Genomic DNA, 23312 nt, shown 5'->3' on the forward strand with positions numbered 1-23312 from the left:
AGCATTTTATTCAGGGTGCTCAATATTATTCTCACAAAAATATTCTATTTCGGCCATTTACAGATTAATTGATACTATTAGGTACAAACCTGCAACTTCTTCAAATTGAACTCCCTAAGTTCTAGCCTAAAGCAAAGGGATATTAAAAAATCTCCTTGGTGCTCATTAGGTCACATTAACTATTGTGCAGACCTAATACTTCATTTGCTATGAATTCTTACCGTGGGCACAAAATGCATGCAAACCCTTCTTGGACGGCACCCAAATGCATGTGCTGTAATCTGCTAAACCTTGCAACATTTTGATATGATTTTCTGTACGAAGAGGACAATCTGTACCCTGCCTACACTTTCCCACTTAAATGTGCTATCTTGACTTTTCAAAGCGTTAATTTAATGCTACATTGACCGTCTCATTTCCAAGAGCTGTAGGACTGTACATATTCAGAACATCATGGTCAGGGTAAATATCGATGGGGCTTTATGTAAGTAGATTAAACTATTTATTTTACAGTTTCAGAGAGTCTAAAAAGAAATCAGGTGACTTTGCAGGAAAACTTTAGACTTTTCCTGGAGACCTCTGGAATTACTGTATATAGCTGCTTCTGCATATGTTTATTCAGAAAATGAAGAATTTATCAAAAAAAATCATGCAAGCAGTAGAAATGTCTGTAGAGATACTATAATAGTTCAGTAATTTAGCTTCATCACTTCTCTGAACAGAAAACCATTGCCATAAATGTCGGCGAGGTGAATCAAACGATTCTATTAATAGACATTGGTTGTTGACCTGAATCACTTTTCATTTTAAATTCCTTTGTAGCTCAATTTCCTTTAGGACACAGAAAGGCACAGAGAGCAGTTCATGTGGACCACTGGAAGTTTGGATACATCATTTGGCAATTTCAGTCAACCTTTCCAGCTCTGCTTCCTTCTGAATGTTTCATGTTGGAGAGGTCCATCAGAAATGCTTTAAAACTCAATTTGTCTTAACTGATAAACTATTGCTTTAATCCCTTTGCTTCTTGAATCTTTATGTGCTTGACAACCAGTGACATGGAACGGTGGGAATGGCTTTTCCCTGCACAATTTAAGGACAGAAGTGACACATTTACAGTGCTGTCATTTTCTGTGCTAAGACGTTTAACAAGTTTCCGAAGAACAATTTAAATGTCTACCGCAAGGAAGATGATTCTGTACATCTAGTCATTCAAAAAAAATAAATACAGCTCCATAGAAAGGTGGCCAGCTCAAGTCTGAGTTAAATGTTTTCCTATGTACCGAGTTATTATGTGGATACATAACATTAAACCAATTCTAAATATTTTACTAAATACCATTATGGTGAACTGCATTTCATTATTTCCCTTGCTAGCATTACTAGGGGAAGACAATGCTGCTGTAATCTCAGCTATCACTATTTAGATATGGTTTTCTGACTCTCCATATTTTTATTTTGCATTTAAGTTCAGCCATTGTAGCTAATGCCCTTGATGCAATCTCAAATTGCTGTCATTACACAGATCACTGGAAATCAGAGGTAAGAGTGAAAGTATTACTAATACTACTACTACTACTACTACAGTACCAATGTAAATATATAAATAAAGCTTTCCAAATTAGATGGCGGATAAAAGCTTAATTGATTTCATTCTATCACTAAATCCAGCCCTTCCTCTTGAGCTGTCAGGGAACGAGATAAGCAGAGCACATCTCAAAGCGCGGCCAGCCTGTTGTGGAGAAGGAGTTGTGTCCCTGAACCTAGCCAAGATGAAACATGCTCATTTATTACTTTGGCACTGCAGAGAGATGAAGAGCTGGGCTGCCTTCTTACCTCCAAGCCTTAGCACAATCTTTCTATTTCATTAATTTTTCATGGAATTTCTTTTCACAATAATGCTGCTTCTGTCACCCATTTGGCATACTTACTTTCTGCATTTCACCAACTTTTTTATTTTTTGCTCAACAGCAGCTGGAAGAGCTCAGCGTCTTCTTTCTCGCTTTCTTACTTGTCACACAGAAGCATCTGACTGTGCCTTTTTTTTTCCAGCTCAGTCCACTTCTTTGAAAGAAGGTCTGATGTCGTTTATAAAATGTTGCCATTGGTGTACAATTTGAATCAGTTTGACAGCCGACAAATAAGTCACATTACTCTACAAATTAAGTAAAATATTCAGTTTTATTCTTGATTCTGAATAATCTATCTGGTTGGGAAAAAGCATCTTAGTTAAAACCATAAAATATCCTGTTTCACTGACTTCACTCTTTGGAATATTCACCTTTATTCCATTTTTTTTATAAAATGGGGAAAAGAAATGTAATCTACACCATTCCTGCCAACAAAATACATCTATTCATTTTATAATAGCAATCACCATGACAGCAGCACATTTTTTTTATGTCAGGTATGCTCTATTATAGATTATTGAGCAAACAAAAAAGATTTGTGATTTTCTCATTGATTTCAAAATATGGCTACAAAATCCTTCTGTTGTGCCAAACTTTGTCTTTCCAATAAAGACAGCTAATTTACACCACTGTTACAACTTTAAACGTTTTCTCTAGTGTACAGCAACATCTTATTTTGAAAACATTTAAGTCAATATCAAACCAATTTTACTGAAAAACATAATATTTTAACCATTTCCGCCTCTTTTATTTTTGACCAATTGCCAAAATACCCCTCTCAAATGGCCAAATTCTATCACATGCCACTTTATAATGAATGATATTTCTTACACTTCCTGTGCAAGTCACATAAAAATAAAAATCTTATCTTGTAATCCTCCCAAAACATTTTCTCCAAGTCAGATACAAACAATTCAAGAGTACAGATTCTGAAATTGCACTCAGTAGGCCTTATTCAAAAATATTATTTTTTCCCAGAGTTACTGAATGGGGTAAAGTCTTTTAATAAGGCCCAACCTCACAACATAGTAACATAGTAACCTAGTCATGACGGTAGAAAAAGACAAAATGGTCAATCTAGTCCTCCCAGCCAGATTCTTACGGTAGCAGCTTCCGCTCTGTGCAGGTTACCCCCATGTTTCTATTAAGGATAGTAACTGCCTCTCCATGCAGTATACCCCCAAACCTTATATATTAAACAAAGCAATATTTTTACTGGGTAAGAAGCCATCTTGAAAAGGCAGACAATGCTGCTTGAACGTGCTTTGCTTTTGAACTTGGCCATAGAAGCAGTCCTGGTTTTTTTCCCTTATGTCTGTGTATCAGTGCCTCAGACCATAAAAGTCGAGGCCTATGTTGGTCATCCTCTGAATCCTGTTCCCCTCTCCCCCCATGCAGAACCATCAGCATTGTATTGAAAAATGAACACGGTACTAGTCATGCTCTAGCATGAATAAATGACTTTATGATACAAATGAAAGTCCTAGTAGCTGGTAATAATAGCCTTCATTAATATATGTTCTGTAAGGATTTTAAAACTTTATATAATAGTTTATAAAATGGTTCAGAACTTCAAAATAAGCTGTGACATATTTCAGCTGCTTAATCCTCTCTAGGCAACTAGTGTAAAATTACTGTATAATGAGCCAAACAATAGCTTCACCCCAAGGAAAACTCACAATATAGATAACATTATAGTTTGTGCGGGAGCCTGTGAATATTTTTCCTTAACTGCAGGTTAAAGTAGAATACCATGGTACAACTGTGAGTGGTTAGGAATTATAAAGAACCAAAATGCTAGGTTATAATTAAATACTCCACTGCTTGACCTAGATTTTCAGCAAAGGCAGTATTCTTATTCTATCCTTTGCATTTCATCTGTATCTGACTATAATCAGGTTTCTTTTTTTGGCCAGGTTATACTATTTTGTGGTCACAAGCACACTGAAAGAAGACCCACAAAGAACTCACTAAACGTAGAACTTTAGGAAAAACAGATAAAACAGGTGTGTACTAACATTTTTAATAAGGACGCTTGGGCTAGAGTTTTTCCTTGTTTTATATCTATGGGACAATGCTTATTATGCCCCATTATGCCTCATTCAATCTCACTCGTAGCATCACTTTGGAAAAGTAATATTATGATACAAATTCAGTTTCATTGTTTTAAAAAAGAAAGTTTGGTTCACATTTTCAAAACATATGTTAGTCCACTGGATGCTTTAATGCTGCTTCTTTTACAGCTGGCAGAAGAAAACATTTAGAAAAAAAATCAGTAAGTAGTATAACGCTGGAGGCAAATGAATACTGAATATTACAGAACACATGCACATATCCTTTCATAAAACAATGGGAGGTTGTGGGGGTTTATTAGCCTGTAGAGAGGTTAAATGTTCACGCTTGAAGATCATTTGGTATATCTCTATTGAAGATGCTTTCTTGTTAGATGTTTTGTTTAAATACTATAAGAAGGTGCTATATTGGTTGTAAAGTTTAATCAAGAAAAACTGTCTGTATGCAGTATGGGCTTAAATTGGTGGTTAATGCATTTCATTATTTAACAAGTGTATTTTGAGACTGATAATCACCTCTATTGCTTAGTCTTTACATAATAGAATCTATTAAACACTAACATGCACAGTGCTTGAAAGGTTTCCATGCATGCACACTTTCCTATCTTCCAAAGGTTTCAATATTGTAAAGCCCGGGGGGGGGGGGGGGGGGGGGTGGAATTCAAAGTAAATATGTCTGTATATAGTCCACAGCGTTCAAAATATTCCAGTTTACTGTATATTCCTCTTGCAAGCAACAATAGTTGGCAAAAAAAAATTCAAATTTTTTTTCTGAAAATTGCATATTTAAAGATGTACGAACAACTTATCTAGCATTAGGAATGGTTCATTTTGGGTTCATGTTTGCCCACATTTTATTCTGAAAACTTTTCTGATCTATTCAGACCATTTCTATTTCATTATTTTTTCTTATTCACTATATGCTTTAAAAAAAATCTGGTTTTTGGGTTGCTTGGTTACATATTGGAGCTACAAAGCAAACTTTGCCTTTAATAATTTAAGAGACAAAGTGAAGTAAAATAGATAGCTGGTACACGTGTGCTAAAGTCTAAAGTCATGAAACTCTTCCTGCTGCCAGAAATTAATTGTTGACTTACATTACGATCAAGTGTTTGGTAAAAGGAAGACCTAGAGTACGCTTCAACTTCTAGAAATGCAGATTAATTACAGCATGGAAGAATGAAACCAAAACATCTACATAAATCAGAAGTCATAATAAATGTTTGCATCAAATGTTTATCCTGCTCTTTGTCTTGAATGCTTATCTACAATTATTTTCCTCTCCCATGGTGAAAATATAAGTTTGAGAAAACACTGATATTGCATAAAATGTAGATAACATCGCAAGCTGGGGCAAAATCAGTGTCTAGCTGTACATTGTTTAATTTAAAAAATGTCCTCATAGTCACAAGTTTAGCATTCTTGCTTACATTTAGCTCACATATAGGTCTTTAGCATATATTTCATTTCAACAAGTAAAAGAAATTGTACAAACAAATTGCAAACATGACCCATGTATTTTTAGAGGTCATCTAGAGTCCTTGAAGTAAATTTCTAGTTGCAATCTACAGCAGATCTTGTAATTATGGAACACTGTAGTTTGCATCTCTGAAGTCTTTCTAGAAAGTTGTCTGCTGAGGTGAGAGAAGCCTGCATTTCTTTTACAACAGAACAATAACAATAAGGGGATATCTGTCATCTAGAAGCAAACATGCAGAGAAGTGATGTTAAAGATCCACTTCAGTTGATAATCTATGTGCCCAAAACTTATTTTAGGCCTTTGCGAGGATGGGAATTAGGAACCAGGTGGATGCTGTTACCAAGTCTGCTAATGCTTCAGTGGGTAATGCCTTGGCTTGGTTGTGGATCTTCTTAGACTCTCATTTGAGTGAAATGTTTAGTTGACTTTCACTAGGTTTAGTTTACCTGACCTATGTGGTTTCCTTAAACTTTCTAGAGCAGACCCTGGTTTCTTGTTTTCTGTTGACGTTGCTGTTGTACTTTTTTTGCGAGAGATCAAAGGTTTTTCCCGGCTCTCCTCAGCTGTCCTGTTCACAGATTGAGATTTTCGCTCTGGGCTTCACTTCTCTTTTGAGGGCAATGATTATTTCTGCACTTCTGTTTTCAGAAGGCGCTTTTGCATTAACCGATTTTAATGCATCAGGCTTAGGACGGTAATAATAAGGGAACATATGACAGGGTTGCCAAAAAAACCACCTGTCAGCAACTGCTTTCTCTCTACTAACAAGGTGATGTAATGGTTTCTCTTTTACCTGCTAATTTCTGCTAAACAGTTGAAGCTTTTAGCAGGAAGCATGTGGGAACGCTACCTCTGGCAGGGTCAAAGGAAGCAGCCGTGGTCAGGTTATTGCACTGGAGCAGCGGTAACTGAACTCATTAACATACAGAAACCAAAACAAACTGTTTTTCTCGTGCATTTCTCCCAAAACTCCCTTTCTGCACACAACTATTAACACTTGCGAGGAAACCTTTTATTTTTTTTTTCAGCCACATATAATGGAGAAGATGGGAATCTATGTTTCCGAGTGCGCTGTGTGGTTTTTTGGTTTTTTTTTAACATCCTATAAGCTACTCGCCGAGCACATGTGCAAAATAAACAAGCCAACGGCAGGGAAATAACAAAGAAAGTCGAAAAAAAAAAAAGAGAGAGAGAGAGAAGGGGGGGGGGGGGGCGAGATAAAACAGCCTTACCTTTCCTCTTTGATCTTCTTCTCCTTCTCCTCTTGGTCTTGCATTTCAGTTGACTGCTTGGACCTCCAGAAGCTCGGCTGTTCCCCAGAACTGATGCCATTAATCTAGTTCAGTGAAAACAAGAGTACAGTGTGTCTTTCTTTTATAGGAATAAGTAGGTAGGGGTGTCTTAGTTCTCTTCTTTTTTTGTTGTTGTTGCTGCTTTATAAGCCTCCGTACACGCGGAGCGTTGACCGCTGGGTCCCCCTCTCCTGTTCCCAGTCACTTGCTGCTGGGCTGGGTTAAGTGCCTCGGATCCTCTCCGCTGGCTGCTGCTGCTGCCTGCTTAAACGCTTCCCAGTAAGAGCTGGGGAAGGGGAGCGCCGCGCCCGCTGGCTCGCACAGAGGCGGCCGCCTTCCCCCTTAGCAGGGCTGCAAATGCACGGCTTCCACTTTTTTTTTTGCACCTCTGCTAGTTGTTTCGCACCAGCCACTTTGAAGCCAATCATGCAGGGAGCCTGTCTATTTGCTCCCGCAAAGTCTAATTAGATCCAATCACGACTGTCTCCTGGCTCTGACATCAGCACCACCAGCCCTCTCTCTCTCTCTCTCTCTCTCTGCCCTGTCAGCTTGCACACTCAGCTCCCATTCGGGCTGACGGATATGCCTAGGACCTGATGGAAAGGCGAGGGAGAAGTGCGCTACAGGGAATAAAAGCATTCTGCCAGTTTTTTCTGGGAGCAGCCTTAGGGGCATTTTACAAAGAGAGATGCTACAGCAGGGATGGGTAAAGCTTTTTTTTTTTTTTACTTTAAGTCTTATGGACAAAAACATCATGTTTCCAGACACTAACCAAGCAGTTATTGATTAAGTCCTTTATTATATTATTTATTCTTGCATGGGAAAAGCAGCAATTGCAAATATTTGCATTAAATGCCAAAACTGCTGCAAGGCTTTATGGTAGGGAAGGCAGCTGAAATCTCTCTGTGTGGGGGTGACAGTTCTTAACATACACAGGGCAATCTGTACAGTGCTGTGTATATCTAGTAGCCTTATAGAAAAGATAAAATAGTAGTAGTAGTAGTAGAGGTAGAGGTAGTAAAAGTTTAACAATCGCTAGCCAAGGGCGTGAAAAGAGGCTTGCTGCTGACAGGGGCTCTGGAACTTTTTTTTTTTTTTTTCATTTTGGAAATAAAACAACAAAATGTGTCCAGCTTTGGAGGTATTCTTTCTAATTTGTTTGCTTGCTTTTCAATTGTTGTGTTGCACAGTGAAGCCTCCCTCCAGTTTTGGGAAGAAAATTAAAGAACACAACTGGAAAGTCACTTTCTGCCTCTTTTTTTTTTTTTAACTTTTTGCTTTCTCTTGGAAGAAAAGAATTGTATCTCAGTCTGGAAGGGCAAGTTGCTGGTTCTCATTATTCTTCCGGCGGGGTTTTATCCTCCATTCTACAATACTTATCTGCTCATCTCGACAACAAACCGATTAGAATAGTTGGCAGAGAGATGATTGGAAGGTGAAAGATTTTCCAGATCTTTTCAACTGAAATCCATTCAATCAGTAATTAGTTTAAACAGACAGCGAGAGATATACAGAACACCTAGAATGACAACTCTAGGGTTGTTGTTTTTTTTTATGTATGTAGAATTGTTTGGGTTATAAGAGGTGTTTTTTTTAAATATCCTAAGCAGGATGTAAGAACTTATAAGTTGTTGAATTGTTGCTACTTCTTGACAAAATGTATAAAATGTCTAGAAAATGCACATACATTTAATATACATAATCATCTCATAGAATCTTTATTAGTTAGAATGTTAGAATAATAATTTAGCTTTATATAACACATCAAATCCATAAAGGATTCTAGTGCAATTGGAACTGTACACCTTTTCTGCACCTGGACTACAGGATAGTTCCCGAAAAGGGTGAAGACGGACCAAAATTCAATTACAGTGGTACAAAAATGAGGCAAGTGGATACAAAACACAATGCTGTATAAATAAGTTGGTTCCATTTCACATCTAAAGGAAAACCCACTTTGATATAGCAGGCCCAGAGTGATCTACCCCAAAAAGAAACTGATCGAGTGGCTCCAAATTTGCATTCTGGATAGCTCAGTCTCTAACCACTCCTAGCACTCACAAGTGGTAGAGCGATGGCTCGGGGATTCAGCCATTCCTTCTGAGTAAACTGAAAACTGAATGTAAGGCAAAGTGCTGCTTTTCTTTCGTTTCGTGCATATCAGGTAGGGATAAAATGAATGGATAGCGGCTGAGGGCAGACAGGATGTGCTCATTTCCCTTCCAAGTACATTGTAATAAAACTATATGCATGTACAAATGCACACATTTGTTGAACCCCTCCCCCCCAAAAAAATATATATATCTTAAGAAATTGCATTAAAGTATGTAATGGCGATTGCAGCTATAGACTACAGATGCAATAATAAAACATTGTAAGATTCAGAACGCAGGGAAATTCTAGAGAACCAAGTTCATGAATAGCGCAAACATTTTGCCTTTCAAGCAGTTTTTGACTGCCTCTGAGCCGCCCGCTTTCCTAATACACACCCTAAAGTGTGCTTGGAATGTCACCACTTATATTTTAATCAGTTAATTAATTTAATTACTTATGCCACTGCTATTTTAAACCTTGTAAACCCAAGTATTTATGGTATACCACTCTACAGTTTAAAGCTGTTAAAAACGCAGTCAGGCTCACTGAGTTTAAGTGATAAATTATTGTTTTAAATGCTGACCAGGTTTTGTACAGTTGGTGTATAATTACGTAATGGACTGTTAGGACATGAAATGCTTTAAGAAACATTTTTATACCCATATAATGAATACATTTTCACTCACATCACCAAATAAAACAGCAGCTTTGCTGAAGTAGAAGATTACAATTATCTCCTGTAATTATCTGCTGCATGCAAGCTGCCTATAAGTGTATGGCAATATGCTATAGATTTCTTTTTGGGAATGAAATATCTCATATTTATTTCTTTCCATTTCCCAATAGACCTTTGTAGAACTATTTCCACTGAGAAGTAAAATATTCCTTTCTGAAGCTCTGCAGTACTTCACTGTAATTCATGTAACATTGTTGTTAGTTTTCTAAGACAGCTGGTTAAAAATCAGATTTATGTTAGAAGCAGAGTTTGCCTTAACTGAAGTTCAGATCAAAATATTTTGGATTATGAGACCGACGCCCTGCATAAGATTTAAATCATATTTATTTATGTGGTACAGCTTAGGTATTGGTAGGCGGAAAACAATCAAACCAAATTGCTGTATACAGATCTTACCACTCCTGCATATGAACTGTCAAGTCTGGAAGAGCTGATGTTTTAAACCTGAATGTGGACGTTATATGCGGAAGCTTCAGTAGTTTCGGTTTTTGGTTTGGGATTTAATGAATTCCAAAGTGAGAAAAAATACTTTTTTGAGGAAAGTTAGAAATTTGGAAAAATCTGAAGTGTAAAGCACATTTTAGCACAGTAAACGGTGGTCTTGCTCTGGCAGTGCATACAAGTTTTTCCCCTTTAAACTTGAATAACAATGTGTTTTAAGAAGCTTGCTTATTTCTCTTGAAGGTTTTTTTTTTCACTTCATCCTGATTTTTCCTGATTTTCTGCAGCTTTTATTAACTTTTATTTCTTGGCATATCTTTTCATACAGCATGTTCTACCAAGGGGCACCTCGTTAGGCCCGAGGACTTCTTTGCTGCAGCTGTGGATAGGCAGAAAGTTATGTGCAATATGAATTGTGCGCGGCCTTTAATTGTACTATAACACCTGAGGGCGACTGGATTGCCAATCTCTCTGTCAGCATTGCATGATAGAAATGCCACACACACACACACACACACACACACACACACACACACACACACATATATATGTGTGTGTGTGTGTGTGTGTGTGTGGCTCCCATTACTTGCTTGGACGTAATCCGTTTTAGCGGCCATCAGCACGAAGAGCGCCTTGCGATCTTGTCTGGAGTTCTTCCACAGGTAGCCACGTGCATTTATTCATAGCCACGGTGGCCCAGGAGTCTGATGCCGGCGTCGTTTTTCGTCCATGCCTCCTAAGAGTGAAGAGGAAGAAGATGCGACGAGCTCAGGGCAGGTGCTTTCTGCCGGAAGCCCAGACTGAGAGCCGGGAAGGGCAGGAAACAAACCATGGATCGTGAAAGTGAGAAATTGAAAGGAAAAGGACCAAGTCTTGTCAGAGTGATACACCAAGGAGGGGTGAAAAGTGTTATGATGAGGTTGGAGCTAACCCATGTTTTCTGATTTGCATTGCATTGTTTTACTCCATCACAAGTAGCCATAAATGTGTTTCATTTCATTGGGTAATAAAAAGGCATCACTTACAACTTATTTGTGGGCTATTCTTTCCATACCTCTCGTTTGTTGAAACTATACATGGTTTTAGGAAAGTAGTCGGGCACTAGCCTGCTATTATACTTCCTCTTTACATGAATACATTTACAAAGCACGTCTTGATCCAGACAAGTGATTCCCTCAAAGAGGTTACTGTAGCAACATCATTTCTCAGGGCACGTAAGGTAGCCCTGTTTAGTGTTTAATAACCTAGTTTAACTTCAGTGACTCTAGGCAACTTCCCAATTAAACGTATCAAACGGAGAGGACGGGAGCGCCACTCTACCTTGTAGCAGGAGCAGGCGACCCTCTGGATTTTGACAAATCTTGGCATCTGTGCGAGTGGTTGAACTTAACTTACAGTCGCTCCGGTTAGCGGGCAAGCTGCCGAGGCAGAGTGCTGCTCCTGAGGACACTCAGAAGTGATCCATGTACATTACAGTTTGAGTGCAATCAATGGATGTGACAAGTGGAGGGAGCTGGCAAACTGGAGACATAATGAAGGTGTGACTGTGGAAACTGGGAGCCGATAACAATGCTAAAGGAAATTGCCGGGCAGCCGGTGGATTGAATAAGTGCAGTGCAGGCTGAGCTGCAGCGCCGGGGTCAGGCTTTTCTGCCGCTGAGAGTGGCGCTTGCTCTTGTCCTTTGTAATTGTAAGTGGCAGCGGTGTCTTGCTGAATACGTCGAGGGCATGTATTCAGCCCTCATTTGTTCTGCATTACAATGCAGTTCTCGCTGTTAATAGCTGATCTATGTCGGTGACCACCTCCCAAGTGGACAGCGCACCGTCTAAAATACCAGCACGCCTTTTAATTAGAAATTAAGAGCGCTAACATTAGCCCGATGAACTGGTGTGCTGCCCTTACAGAGGTCATCATCAAAGCTATGATTTATTTTAAATGTCTGCATTTTTTTTTTCTTCAGCGCACATTGGCTGTGAGGAATCCAGAAATAACTGTCTCCTTAGAAAAAAATAATCTTACATTGAAAAAGAAACAAAAAAACGTTGGATGCAAAGAACTTGTGTAATTAGCTTTAAATACAAATTTGAATTCTGTCCAATTGGTTACAATGACATACATATACTTATATAAAATAATTTGACTATAGGAAATATATATATTTTTTCATTTTTATGGGTTTTTTTCACTTTCACTACAAAGCCTGCCTTCATTGGTTCTATATTCTAGTATAGAATTAGCAGTTGTATGCTATTTGTTTTGGAATTTAAAATAAGTTCCTACAATTAGTTTTTAAAACCATAGGTCTTCATGCTTTCTTTTCCGAGTTGCATTTATTGGTTTACAGATTAAATTTAGCATTTTCACCTGGAAATAAAAAAAACAAAAACAAACAAGAAACAGAAGTCTCTTAAACCACTCTGTGGATTTAGCTGATATTTCATTACTTCTGATCAATACATTCTGACATTTATTTATTTATTTATTTATTTATTTATTGATAGAAATGTCAAGTTTTTCTTCTCTTATCTTCTGCACAGCATATACATTTATTTCATTAAATGGAAATACATCTCTGAAAATGTTGAAATTTCCAGTGCACTATAAAGTAAAAACAATACTTACATCTTTATGTAGTTTTATTGTTTGTTCACCCTCCCTTGAAACAGTAAAATTCCTGACGTTTAAGGATAAAATTCTATCTGTGACTTTTCAAAAAACTGGGTTGAATTCTTCCAAATTCAGGACTTTGAAAAATTTCCAAAGATACATTTTCCCTTACTTGGATGAATACAAATAATCACATCCCAAGTTAAAAGTGTGGCTTAGAAGTTCTGCATACCCCAAAGAAGCCACGCACATAAGCCCTTTTCACATTACTTTTTAGAACAACCTTTGGTCTCTGTTGTGTAGTGCACTTTCCACCTCAGTTCAATATTTTTAAGCTTCATTATGTGGGGTATGACACCAACATTAGGAACTGGCTGGACAAGCATTGTTTGTCCATAGAATTGATATTTTCACACAATAAATTTACCAAATATACCTATATGAATCTCTTTTACACTTCATGAATCAATTCAATGGGAATGAATAAGGAACAAAAGATAGATAAAATAAAAATAGTAATATATATATTGTATAGTGGAGAAAAGTCCAATTTACATTGCACTTACAGAAAGATGTCTGGGAAGATCAACATATAGATAGAGAAAAAAAATGTCTTTCTCATTAGCACTGTACACTTTACCTTGTTGTGACTCACTTGCAGGACTGACCCTTCCATTTAGCAAACTTGGTGGTTGTCTAGAGCAGTGGTGGGAAAACTACAGCCCGTGGGCTGAACCTGGCCTGATGACAGACTTTTTCCAGACCTCCTCCTATTCATTTTGCCCCATTATATCTGGCCAACAGGCACCTTGCAATGATGCCATTAACAATAGCCTGATAGTTGAGCATTGTCTAGAGAAAAACCACTGTTTTGAGGATCTCCAATGGACAGTGATAGATTGTAGGGATGTGAATCGTGTCCTCGATCGTCTTAACGATCGATTTCGGCTGGGAGGGGGAGGGAATCGTATTGTTGCCGTTTGGGGGGGTAAAATATCGTGAAAAATCGTGAAAAATCGTTAAAAAATCGAAAAATCGAAAAATCGAAAAACCGGCACATTAAAACCCCCTAAACCCACCCCCGACCCTTTAAATTAAATCCCCCACCCTCCCGAACCCCCCCCCCAAATAACTTAAATAACCTGCGGGTCCAGCGGCGGTCCGGAACGGCAGCGGTCCGGAACGGGCTCCTGCTCCTGCATCTTGTCGTCTTCGGCCGGCGCCATTTTCCAAAATGGCGCCGAAAAATGGCGGCGGCCATAGACGAAAAAGATTGGACGGCAGGAGGTCCTTCCGGACCCCCGCTGGACTTTTGGCAAGTCTCGTGGGGGTCAGGAGGCCCCCCACAAGCTGGCCAAAAGTTCCTGGAGGTCCAGCGGGGGTCAGGGAGCGATTTCCCGCCGCGAATCGTTTTCGTACGGAAAATGGCGCCGGCAGGAGATCGACTGCAGGAGGTCGTTCAGCGAGGCGCCGGAACCCTCGCTGAACGACCTCCTGCAGTCGATCTCCTGCCGGCGCCATTTTCCGTACGAAAACGATTCGCGGCGGGAAATCGCTCCCTGACCCCCGCTGGACCTCCAGGAACTTTTGGCCAGCTTGTGGGGGGCCTCCTGACCCCCACGAGACTTGCCAAAAGTCCAGCGGGGGTCCGGAAGGACCTCCTGCCGTCCAATCTTTTTCGTCTATGGCCGCCGCCATTTTTCGGCGCCATTTTGGAAAATGGCGCCGGCCGAAGACGACAAGATGCAGGAGCAGGAGCCCGTTCCGGACCGCTGCCGTTCCGGACCGCCGCTGGACCCGCAGGTTATTTAAGTTATTTGGGGGGGGTTCGGGAGGGTGGGGGATTTAATTTAAAGGGTCGGGGGTGGGTTTTAGGGGGTTTTAGTGTGCCGGCTCACGATTCTAACGATTTATAACGATAAATCGTTAGAATCTGTATTGTATTGTGTTCCATAACGGTTTAAGACGATATTAAAATTATCGGACGATAATTTTAATCGTCCTAAAACGATTCACATCCCTAATAGATTGTGTTGAAGAAAATAATCAGAGAGGGGATGTAAAAAAACTCTTGAATTATCGTGAACAAAACTGGATATTTAAACTAAAGACCACAGCCCCAGGGGGACTAAATGAAGACATTGAGTGGGCTTCATTATTATGATACTCTTTATCTATATCCCAGTAGTAGTGAACTGAAGTATCAAGAGCTGAGAGAAGCCATTGGATACAGATGGATTGACATAAGATACGTAGCTTTCCATTGGTAGAAGTTGGATCACATGTTCGGTTTAAAAGATGAGAAGCAATGAAGAGAAAATCAGTAAAAGACACCGTTCATGTGGAGAAGAGCGACCCAACAGTGAGGAGTTTTTTTTCAGATGAAAGATTTGTTTTCACATAAAAATGCTCTAAAAAATCAAAGGTAGGAGGGAGGTTGGTTCATGATTACTATTTACAATATTCTGTTTACAAGGCCATGGAGGCATGTTGCAGATGATGTATGAAACCTTCCTCATCCTACATTATTAATTTTTTACATGGTGGGGTAGAGAGAGTTGTTGTAATCAACAATAGCCTGACATCACAGGCTTTTGTTGACAATGTCAACCTGGGTATTGGCAGCTGATGGTGACGTCCTCCTCAGAGGCAGCAGAGAACAATGTTGCCCCAGCTGTTATGGAGTCTCAATTTAGTGGACCCTTGGGCCAACCTGCAGGAGACTGGGGTAGGTGTTCAATGTCTCTACTATGTGGCAGGCCGGGAGGCAGATGTTCAGGCAGGACGTAGATGTGCTCTTCACCCTGGAAGCTGGTGCTCCCCTGGGAGGAACCCGTAGGAGCCCAGCCGCTGGGACTTAGGTGGCTTCACCCTTGGAAGCCGAAGCCGCCCCGGGAGGAGCCCGTAGGGGCCCGGCCACTGGGACTTAGGCGGGTTGACGATCAGGACTGAGAACTGGAACCAGACTGGAACAGTAGACAGGAACTGTAGCAAGACTCGGGTTCTGGAACCAGGCAGGAACTGTAGCAAGACTCGGGTACTGGAACCAGGCAGTAATTGTAGCAAGACTCGGGTACTAGAACCAGGCAGGAACTGTAGCAGGACTCAGATACTGGAACCAGGCAGGAACTGTAGCAGGCAAGCAGGAACCAGGCAGGTACTGTAGCAGGCAGGCAGGAATGGAGCGAGTACCAAGGCAAAGCAACAGGGAACCAGGAGGTAAACCCATTGCAAGGCAAAGACTGAGTGTCCGCGGCCAGCTTAACAAGGCCGCGGCGTCTGACGTCAGGAACTGGGCGGAGTCACCACTGGCGGGAAACGGCCTAGAAAAGTGCCCAAGTGGCGCGCATGCGTGCCTAGAAGCAGGGCATCCATGGGAGGCTTCCCGGTGGTGCGGCCCCCCATGGGGACGCCACCGAACAGGCTGCAAATCAGGCCTCCAGAAGCGGGAACAGGTCCAGGAGCACGGAGGTAAGGCTCTGGTCACGGTGCTCGCGGCCAGAACCGTAACACCAGCAGAGGAGCAGGGTGGGTTTCAGGACAGGAACAACAGTGGGCCAAACTAAAAGAAGCAATTACAAAGGCAGCACATCTATATGTTAGAAAAGTAAATAAAAACAAGAGAAATAAGAAACCTATCTGGTTCTCAAAGAGGTGGCTAATAAAATAAAAGCAAAAAGAACAGCATTCAAGAAATATAAAGGATTCCAAAGGGAGGAACACAAGGAAGAATATCTGGTGAAACTGAGGCAGATGAAGAAAGTAATCAAGAAAGCAAAAAGTCAAGCGGAGGAAAGGATTGCCAAAGAGGTAAAGTGAGGTGACAAAACATTTTTCATATACATCAGAGAAAGGAGAAAGTTCCAAAGTAATATAGTGAAACTGAAAGGTGAAAAGGATCAATGTGTGTAGAGAGACGAAAGAATGGCAGAAATATGAAATATTAAACAAGTACTTCAGTTCACAAAAGAAGACCCTGAGAAGGACCATTGCCAGTTAACAAGAAAATGGAGGGGGTGGAGTAGACGAAACTCTGTTTACAGAAGAGAATGTATGGGAACAGCTAGGAAAACTGAAAGTAGACAAAGCCATGGGGCCTGAGAAGGTTCATCCCAGGACACTAAGGGAGTTCAGAGATGTGCTGGCTAGGGATGTGAATCGTTTTTTGACGATTTAAAATATTGTCCGATATATTTTAAATCGTCAAAAATCGTTAGGGCCACGATACAATACCAATTCCCCCGATTTATCGTCAAAAAATCGTAAATCCGGGGAAGGGGGAGGGCAGGAAAACCGGCACACTAAAACACCCTACAACGCACCCCCGACCCTTTAAATTAAATCCCCCACCCTCCCCCAAATGCCTTAAATTACCTGGGGGTCCAGCGGCGGTCCGGAACGGCCTCCTGCAATTGAATTGTGTTGTCTTCAGCCGGCGCCATTCTGCGCCGCCATTTTGCAAAATGGCGGCGGAAAATGGCGGCGGCCATAGACCAACACAATTCGACTGCAGGAGGTCGTTCCGAACCCCCGCTGGACTTTTGGCAAGTCTTGTGGGGGTCAGGAGGCCCCCCCAAGGTGGCCAAAAGTCCCTGGGGGTCCAGCGGGGGTCCGGGAGCGATCTCCTGCCGTGAATCGTTTTCCATACAGAAAATGGCGCCGGCCATACGCGTATGGCGCCGGCAGGAGATCAACTGCAGGAGGTTGTTCAGCCGGGGTCCGGAACCCCCGCTGAACGACCTCCTGCAGTCGATCTCCTGCCGGCGCCATTTTCCGTACGGAAAACGATTCGCGGCAGGAAATTGCTCCCGGACCCCCGCTGGACCGCCAGGGACTTTTGGCCAGCTTGGGGGGGCCTCCTGACCCCCACAAGACTTGCCAAAAGTCCAGCGGGGGTCCGGAACGACCTCCTGCAGTCGAATCGTGTTGGTCTATGGCTGCCGCCATTTTGCGCCTCCATTTTGCAAAATGGCGGCGCAGAATGGAGCCGGCTGAAGACAACACGATTCAATTGCAGGAGACCGTTCCGGACCGCCGCTGGACCCCCAGGTAATTTAAGGCATTTGGGGGGGGGGGGGTTCGGGGGGGTGGGGGATTTAATTTAAAGGGTCGGGGTGGGTTTTAGGGTGTTTTAGTGTGCCGGTTTTCCTGCCCTCCCCCTTCCCCTGATTTAGCTACGGACCGCCACTGGACCCCCAGGTAATTTAAGGCATTTGGGGAGGGGGTTCGGGAGGGTAGGGGATTTAATTTAAAGGGTTGGGGGTGGGTTTTAGGGTGTTTTAGTGTGCCAGTTTTCCTGCCCTCCCCCTTCCCCCGATTTAGCTACGGACCGCCGCTGGACCCCCAGGTAATTTAAGGCATTTGGGGGGGGGGTTTCGGGAGGGTGGGGGATTTAATTTAAAGGGTCGGGGATGGGTTTTAGGGGGTTTTAGTGTGCCGGTTCACGATTTTAACGATTTTCACAATACTCTAAACACCCAAACGGCGACGATACGATTCCCTCCCCCTCCCAGCCGAAATCGATTGTTAAGACAATCGAGGACACGATTCACATCTCTACTGGCGGGTCCACTGCACGACCTGTTCAATATATCCCTGGAAACGAGTGTGGTGCTGAGTGGTGGTGTTTCCGCTTCACAAGAGAGGGAGCAGAGAGGAAGCTGGAAACTACAGGCTAGTTAGCCTCATCTCGGTGGTGGGAAAAGTAATGGAGACATTACTGAAATAAAAAAATAAAGAATAGTGAACTATCTACAGTCAAAAGAATTGCTGAACCAGAGGCAGCATGGACTTACCAGAGGAAGGTCCTGTCAGACAAATCTGATTGACTTTTTTGATAGGGTGACTAAGGAATTGGATCGAGGAAGAGCACTCGATGTGATCTACTTAGATTTCAGCAAAGCTTTTGAGATGGTCCTGCATAGGAGGCTTGTGAATAAAACAAGAAGCTTGGGAGTGAGCGCCAAGGTGAAGGCCTTCTATCTGGTTGACAGATAGAAGATGGCATGTGATGGTAAACGGAACCTACTCTGAAGAGAAAGTGGTGTTAAATGGAGTGCCACAAGGATTGGTGTTGGGACCCAACCTGTTCGATATCTTTGTGAGCGACCTTGCGGAAGAGATAGAAGGTAAAGTTTGTCTTTTTGTGGATGATACTAAGATCTGCAACAGAGAGAATGAAACATAAGAACATAAGTAATTGCCATACTGGGTCAGACTAAGGGTCCATCAAGCCTAGCATCCTGTTTCCAACAGTGGACAATCCAGGCTACAAGTACCTGGCAAGTACCCAAAAACTAAGTATATCCCATGCTACTGATGCTAGTAATAGCAGTGGCTATTTTCTAAGTCAACTTATCCAAGAACTTATCCAAACCTTTTTTAAACCCAGTTAGACTAACTGCACTAACCACATCCCCTGGCAACAAATTCCAGAGTTTAATTGTGCATTGAGTGAAAATTTTTTTTCTCCAATTAGCTTTAAATGTGCTACATGCTAACTGCATAGAGTGCCACCTAGACCTTCTATTATCCGAAAGAGTAAATAACTGATTCACATTTACCCATTCTTGACTTCTCATGATGTTAAAGACCTCTATCATATCCCCACTCAGCTGTCTCTTCTCCAAGCTGAAAAGGCCTAACCTTTTTAGTCTTTCCTCATAGGGGAGGTGTTCCATCCCCTTTATCATTTTGGTTGCCCTTCTCTGTACCTTCTCCATCACAACTATATCCTTCTTGAGATGTGGCGACCAGAATTGTACACAGTATTCAAGGTGTGGTCTCACCATGGAGCGATACAGAAGCATTATGACATTTTCCATTTTATTCACCAATTCCATTCCTAATAATTCCTAACATTCTGTTTGATTTTTTGACTGCTGCAGCATACTGAGCCGACGATTTTAAAGTATTATCCACTATGATGCCTAGATCTTTTTTCCTGGGTGGTAGCTCCTAATATGGAACCTAACATCATGTAACTACAGCAAGGGTTATTTTTCCCTATATGCATCACCTTGCACTTGTCCTCATCATCTGCCATTTGGATGCCCAATCTTCCAGTCTTGCAAGGTCTTCCTGTAATGTAACACAATCCGCTTGTGATTTAACTACTCTGAATAATTTTGTATTATCCGCAAATTTGATAACCTCACTCATCGTATTCCTTTCCAGACCATTTACATATATATTGAAAGGCACCGGTCCAAGTACAGATCCCTGAGGCACTCCACTGTTTATCCTTTTCCACTGAGAAAATTGACCATTTAATCCTACTCTCTTTTTCCTGTCTTTTAACCAGTTTGTAATCCACGAAAGGACATCGCCTCCTATCCCATGACTTTTTAGTTTTTGTAAAAGCCTCTCATGAGGGACTTTGTCAAACGCCTTCTGAAAATGTTGGCCAGTGGTTCCCAGGAGTTCTCTTCTGGGCCATAGTTCTCCCATGAGATGAGATATTCCCATGTCTTGCCTCTTTTACGTACATCAAGGATGTCATCTACGGCATATTCAATGTCATCTTCAGTATCCAGACTGGTAGGCTCTGGGGTTTTCCTGGAGAATTCGGAGAGCATCACTGGCTTTAATAGAGATACATGAAATGATTTATGTATCTTCATTGATGGTGGCAGTTTTAGACTGTACGTCAAATTCCCTAATCGCCAAAGGATGGCAAAGGGTCCCACATAGCGAGGTGCAAATTTTGCGGAAGGAAGTTTAAGTCGAAGGTACTTGGTGCTTAACCAGACTTTGTCTCCGGGCTGAAACTGTGGTCTCTTTTGATGATGAGCATCATAGGTTCTTTTTGCCATTTGTCCTGTTTTGAGGAGAAGCTCCTTCGTTTGTCTCCAAAGTTGGGAAAATTCTGCTGCAGTAGACTGGGCAGCAGGAGAGGTCACTGTCAATGGAATTGGCAGAGGAGGTAATGGTTGTCTTCTGCAGACAAGCTGGAAGGGGGAAGACCCCGTCGTGGTAGCAGGATGCAAATTAATGGAAAATTCTGCCCAAGAGAGTAATTGAGCCCAGTTGTTCTGTCTAGAATTGACATAAGATCGCAGAAATTGTTTCAGCGTTCTATTCATCTTCTTAGTCTGACCGTTAGACTGAGGATGGTAGGCAGAGGTTAAATCCAAGGCAATGTCAAACTTTTGGTATAATGCTCTCCAAAACTTTGCAGTAAATTGTACTCCTCTGTCAGATAGGATATGCTTAGGCATCCCATGAAGGTGGAAGATGTGTTTAATAAAGAGTTTTGCTAACTCTGTAGCAGAGGGCAATCCTGGTAGCACTACAAAATGTGCCATTTTGGAGAAGCAGTCAACCGTGACCCAAATGGTGTTATTTCCGTTGGATGATGGCAAGCCCACAACAAAATTGGTTGCTATATGCGTCCATGGTTCATCTGGCGATGGTAGAGGCTGTAATAGGCCCCAAGGACACCCAGGTGGTGGTTTTTGCTTGGCACAACAGCGCAGGAACCCACATATGCTTGTACGTCTTTTTCATGGTTGGCTACCAATAGTATCTTTATGACATAGCTAGGGTACGACTCTGTCCCGGATGGCCTGCCAGACTGGAATCGTGTGCCCACTTCAACAGGTTTTCCTTAAATTTCATGCGACCACTGTTTTCCTGGTGGGTACTGTGTGAGTGGCTGAGAGGACCACTCTTTCGGGATCAATGATATGATGGGGTTCATCCAGCACATCCTGAGGGGAGAAGGATCGTGAAAGGGCATCAGCCCGAATGTTCTTCTCTCCTGGACGATACTTCAGAAGGAAAAATCTGTTGAAAAACAGAGACCCTCTTGCTTGACGGTGATTGAGTCATTGAGCATGTCGAAGGTACTCCAGGTTCTTGTGATCGGTGTACACTACAATTTGGTGTTGTGCACCTTCTAGCCAAGGACTCCATTCTTCAAAAGCCAGCTTGATTGCGAGTAACTCCTTGCCCCTATTCCATAATTTCTCTCGGCAGGCGAGAATCACCTTGAGAAGAAGGAACAAGGATGGAGCACATTGGATTTGCTGTACTGACTTAGATCCGCCCCTACATCAACGTCTGATGCGTCGACCTCCATGATGAAAGGGCGGTGTGGGTCAGGTTGGCGGAGACACGGCTTCTTCTGAAAAGCTTCTTTGAGCATCAGAAAGGATGATGTGGCTTCTGGAGACCAATTGGCAGGGTTGGCTCCCTTCTTAGTCATAGCAGAGGGACTGTCAATGACGAGTAGTTTTTAATAAAGAACCGGTAGTAATTGGTGAAGACCAAGAAGCGACACAGTGCCTTCAGGTCTGTAGGTTGAGGTCAGTCCTGGATACTTTCTAATTTATTAGGGTCCATTTGAAAACCATTCTTAGAAACAATGTATCCCAGGAAAGGTACTGACTCTTTGTGGAATTCACACTTTTCAAGCTTTGCGTATAAGTGGTACTCACTCAGGCATCTTAGGACTTTCTTGCCATCCTCCTGATGAGTTTGCAGATCTTGAGAAAAGATCAGTATATTATCGAGATATACTACCACACATTGATAAAGTAAGTCCCTTAAGATGTCGTTCATCACATTTTGAAAGACTGCAGGTGCCCATCATGGGTGTTAAAAGCAGTCTTACATTCGTCTCCTTCTTGAATACGCACCAAGTTGTAAGCTCCCTTAAGGTCTAATTAGGAGAATATTTTGGCTCCTTGGAGCCTATCGAACAGTTCAGAAATTTAGGGCAGGGGATTCCTGTCCTTGATGGTGATCTAATTCAGACCCCTGTAGTCGATGCAGGGGCATAAAGTGCCATCTTTCTTCCCTACGAAAAAGAAGCCTGAGCGAGCAGGAGATTTGAAGGGTCTGTCTGATGAATCCCTTTTGTAGATTTTCTTGTATGTAGGTAGACATTGCTTTAGTTTCAGCTCCTTTGGGAGGTTCTGAATTATGTTTCAGATTTTTGGCACAGTCAAACACTCTGTGCAGTGGAAAAACATCAGTTGCTTGTTTTGAGAAAACATCCTGGAAGGAGGCATATTGTGGAGGTAAGCCAGGTAATGATGGAGTGGTGGGCATGCAAATGAGTGGTGAAACATCCGCAAGACACTGACCATGACAGTCTGGTCCCCACTGGGACAGTTCCAACGTCGCCCAATTAAATTGTGGCATATGGTCTTGAAGCCAAGGCAGCCCCAATACCAACGGATGCATGGCTTTTTCCAATACTAGAAATGAAATTGATTCTGATTGTAGAGCTCCAGTGCACAGGCCAATGGCCTGGGTGGGCAATGAAACTTCTCCAGGAAGTGGTTCTCCATGGATAGAGGATAATAGCAGAGGCTTAGCTATTGGTGTGGTAGGAATCCGTAGATGTTCAACTAAGTGCTTCAGAATAAAATTACCTCCTGAAATTCAAGACCTCTGCAGAGCAGCGATACTGGTAAGGATAATGGAGGAGTAGGAGAGGTGAGGACCAGGATAAGTCCTCCTGCAGATCCTAGGCCCGTCAGTTTCCTGGATAGATGGGACAGGTTTGGACTGCATGGCCCGATTGGCCACAATACAATCATATCCCCATGCGCTTGTGGAAACGTCTCTCCTTGGAAGTTAAGTGGCTATGGCCTAACCGCATAGGCTCTTCTTCCTCTAAGGATGCAGATGGTAAGCTAGAAGCAATCGGCACAGGTTTAGGATGGTTAGCC

General features: G+C 42.0%; 1 protein-coding gene across 1 annotated transcript in view; it reads right to left on the bottom strand.

Moving 5' to 3' along the window:
- The window catches only part of ADARB2 (adenosine deaminase RNA specific B2 (inactive)), a 1217300-nt gene extending 1210197 nt beyond the window's left edge, over positions 1-7103 (bottom strand). The window contains exon 1 of the mRNA XM_029588545.1: positions 6692-7103. Coding sequence (XP_029444405.1) covers positions 6692-6791 — 100 coding nt within the window. The 5' untranslated portion in view covers positions 6792-7103. The remainder of the gene's footprint in view (positions 1-6691) is intronic.
- Positions 7104-23312: the final 16209 nt, after the last annotated feature.

The sequence above is a fragment of the Rhinatrema bivittatum genome, chromosome 2 (assembly GCF_901001135.1).
Source record: "Rhinatrema bivittatum chromosome 2, aRhiBiv1.1, whole genome shotgun sequence".
In the NCBI taxonomy this organism is placed as follows: Eukaryota; Metazoa; Chordata; class Amphibia; order Gymnophiona; family Rhinatrematidae; genus Rhinatrema; species Rhinatrema bivittatum.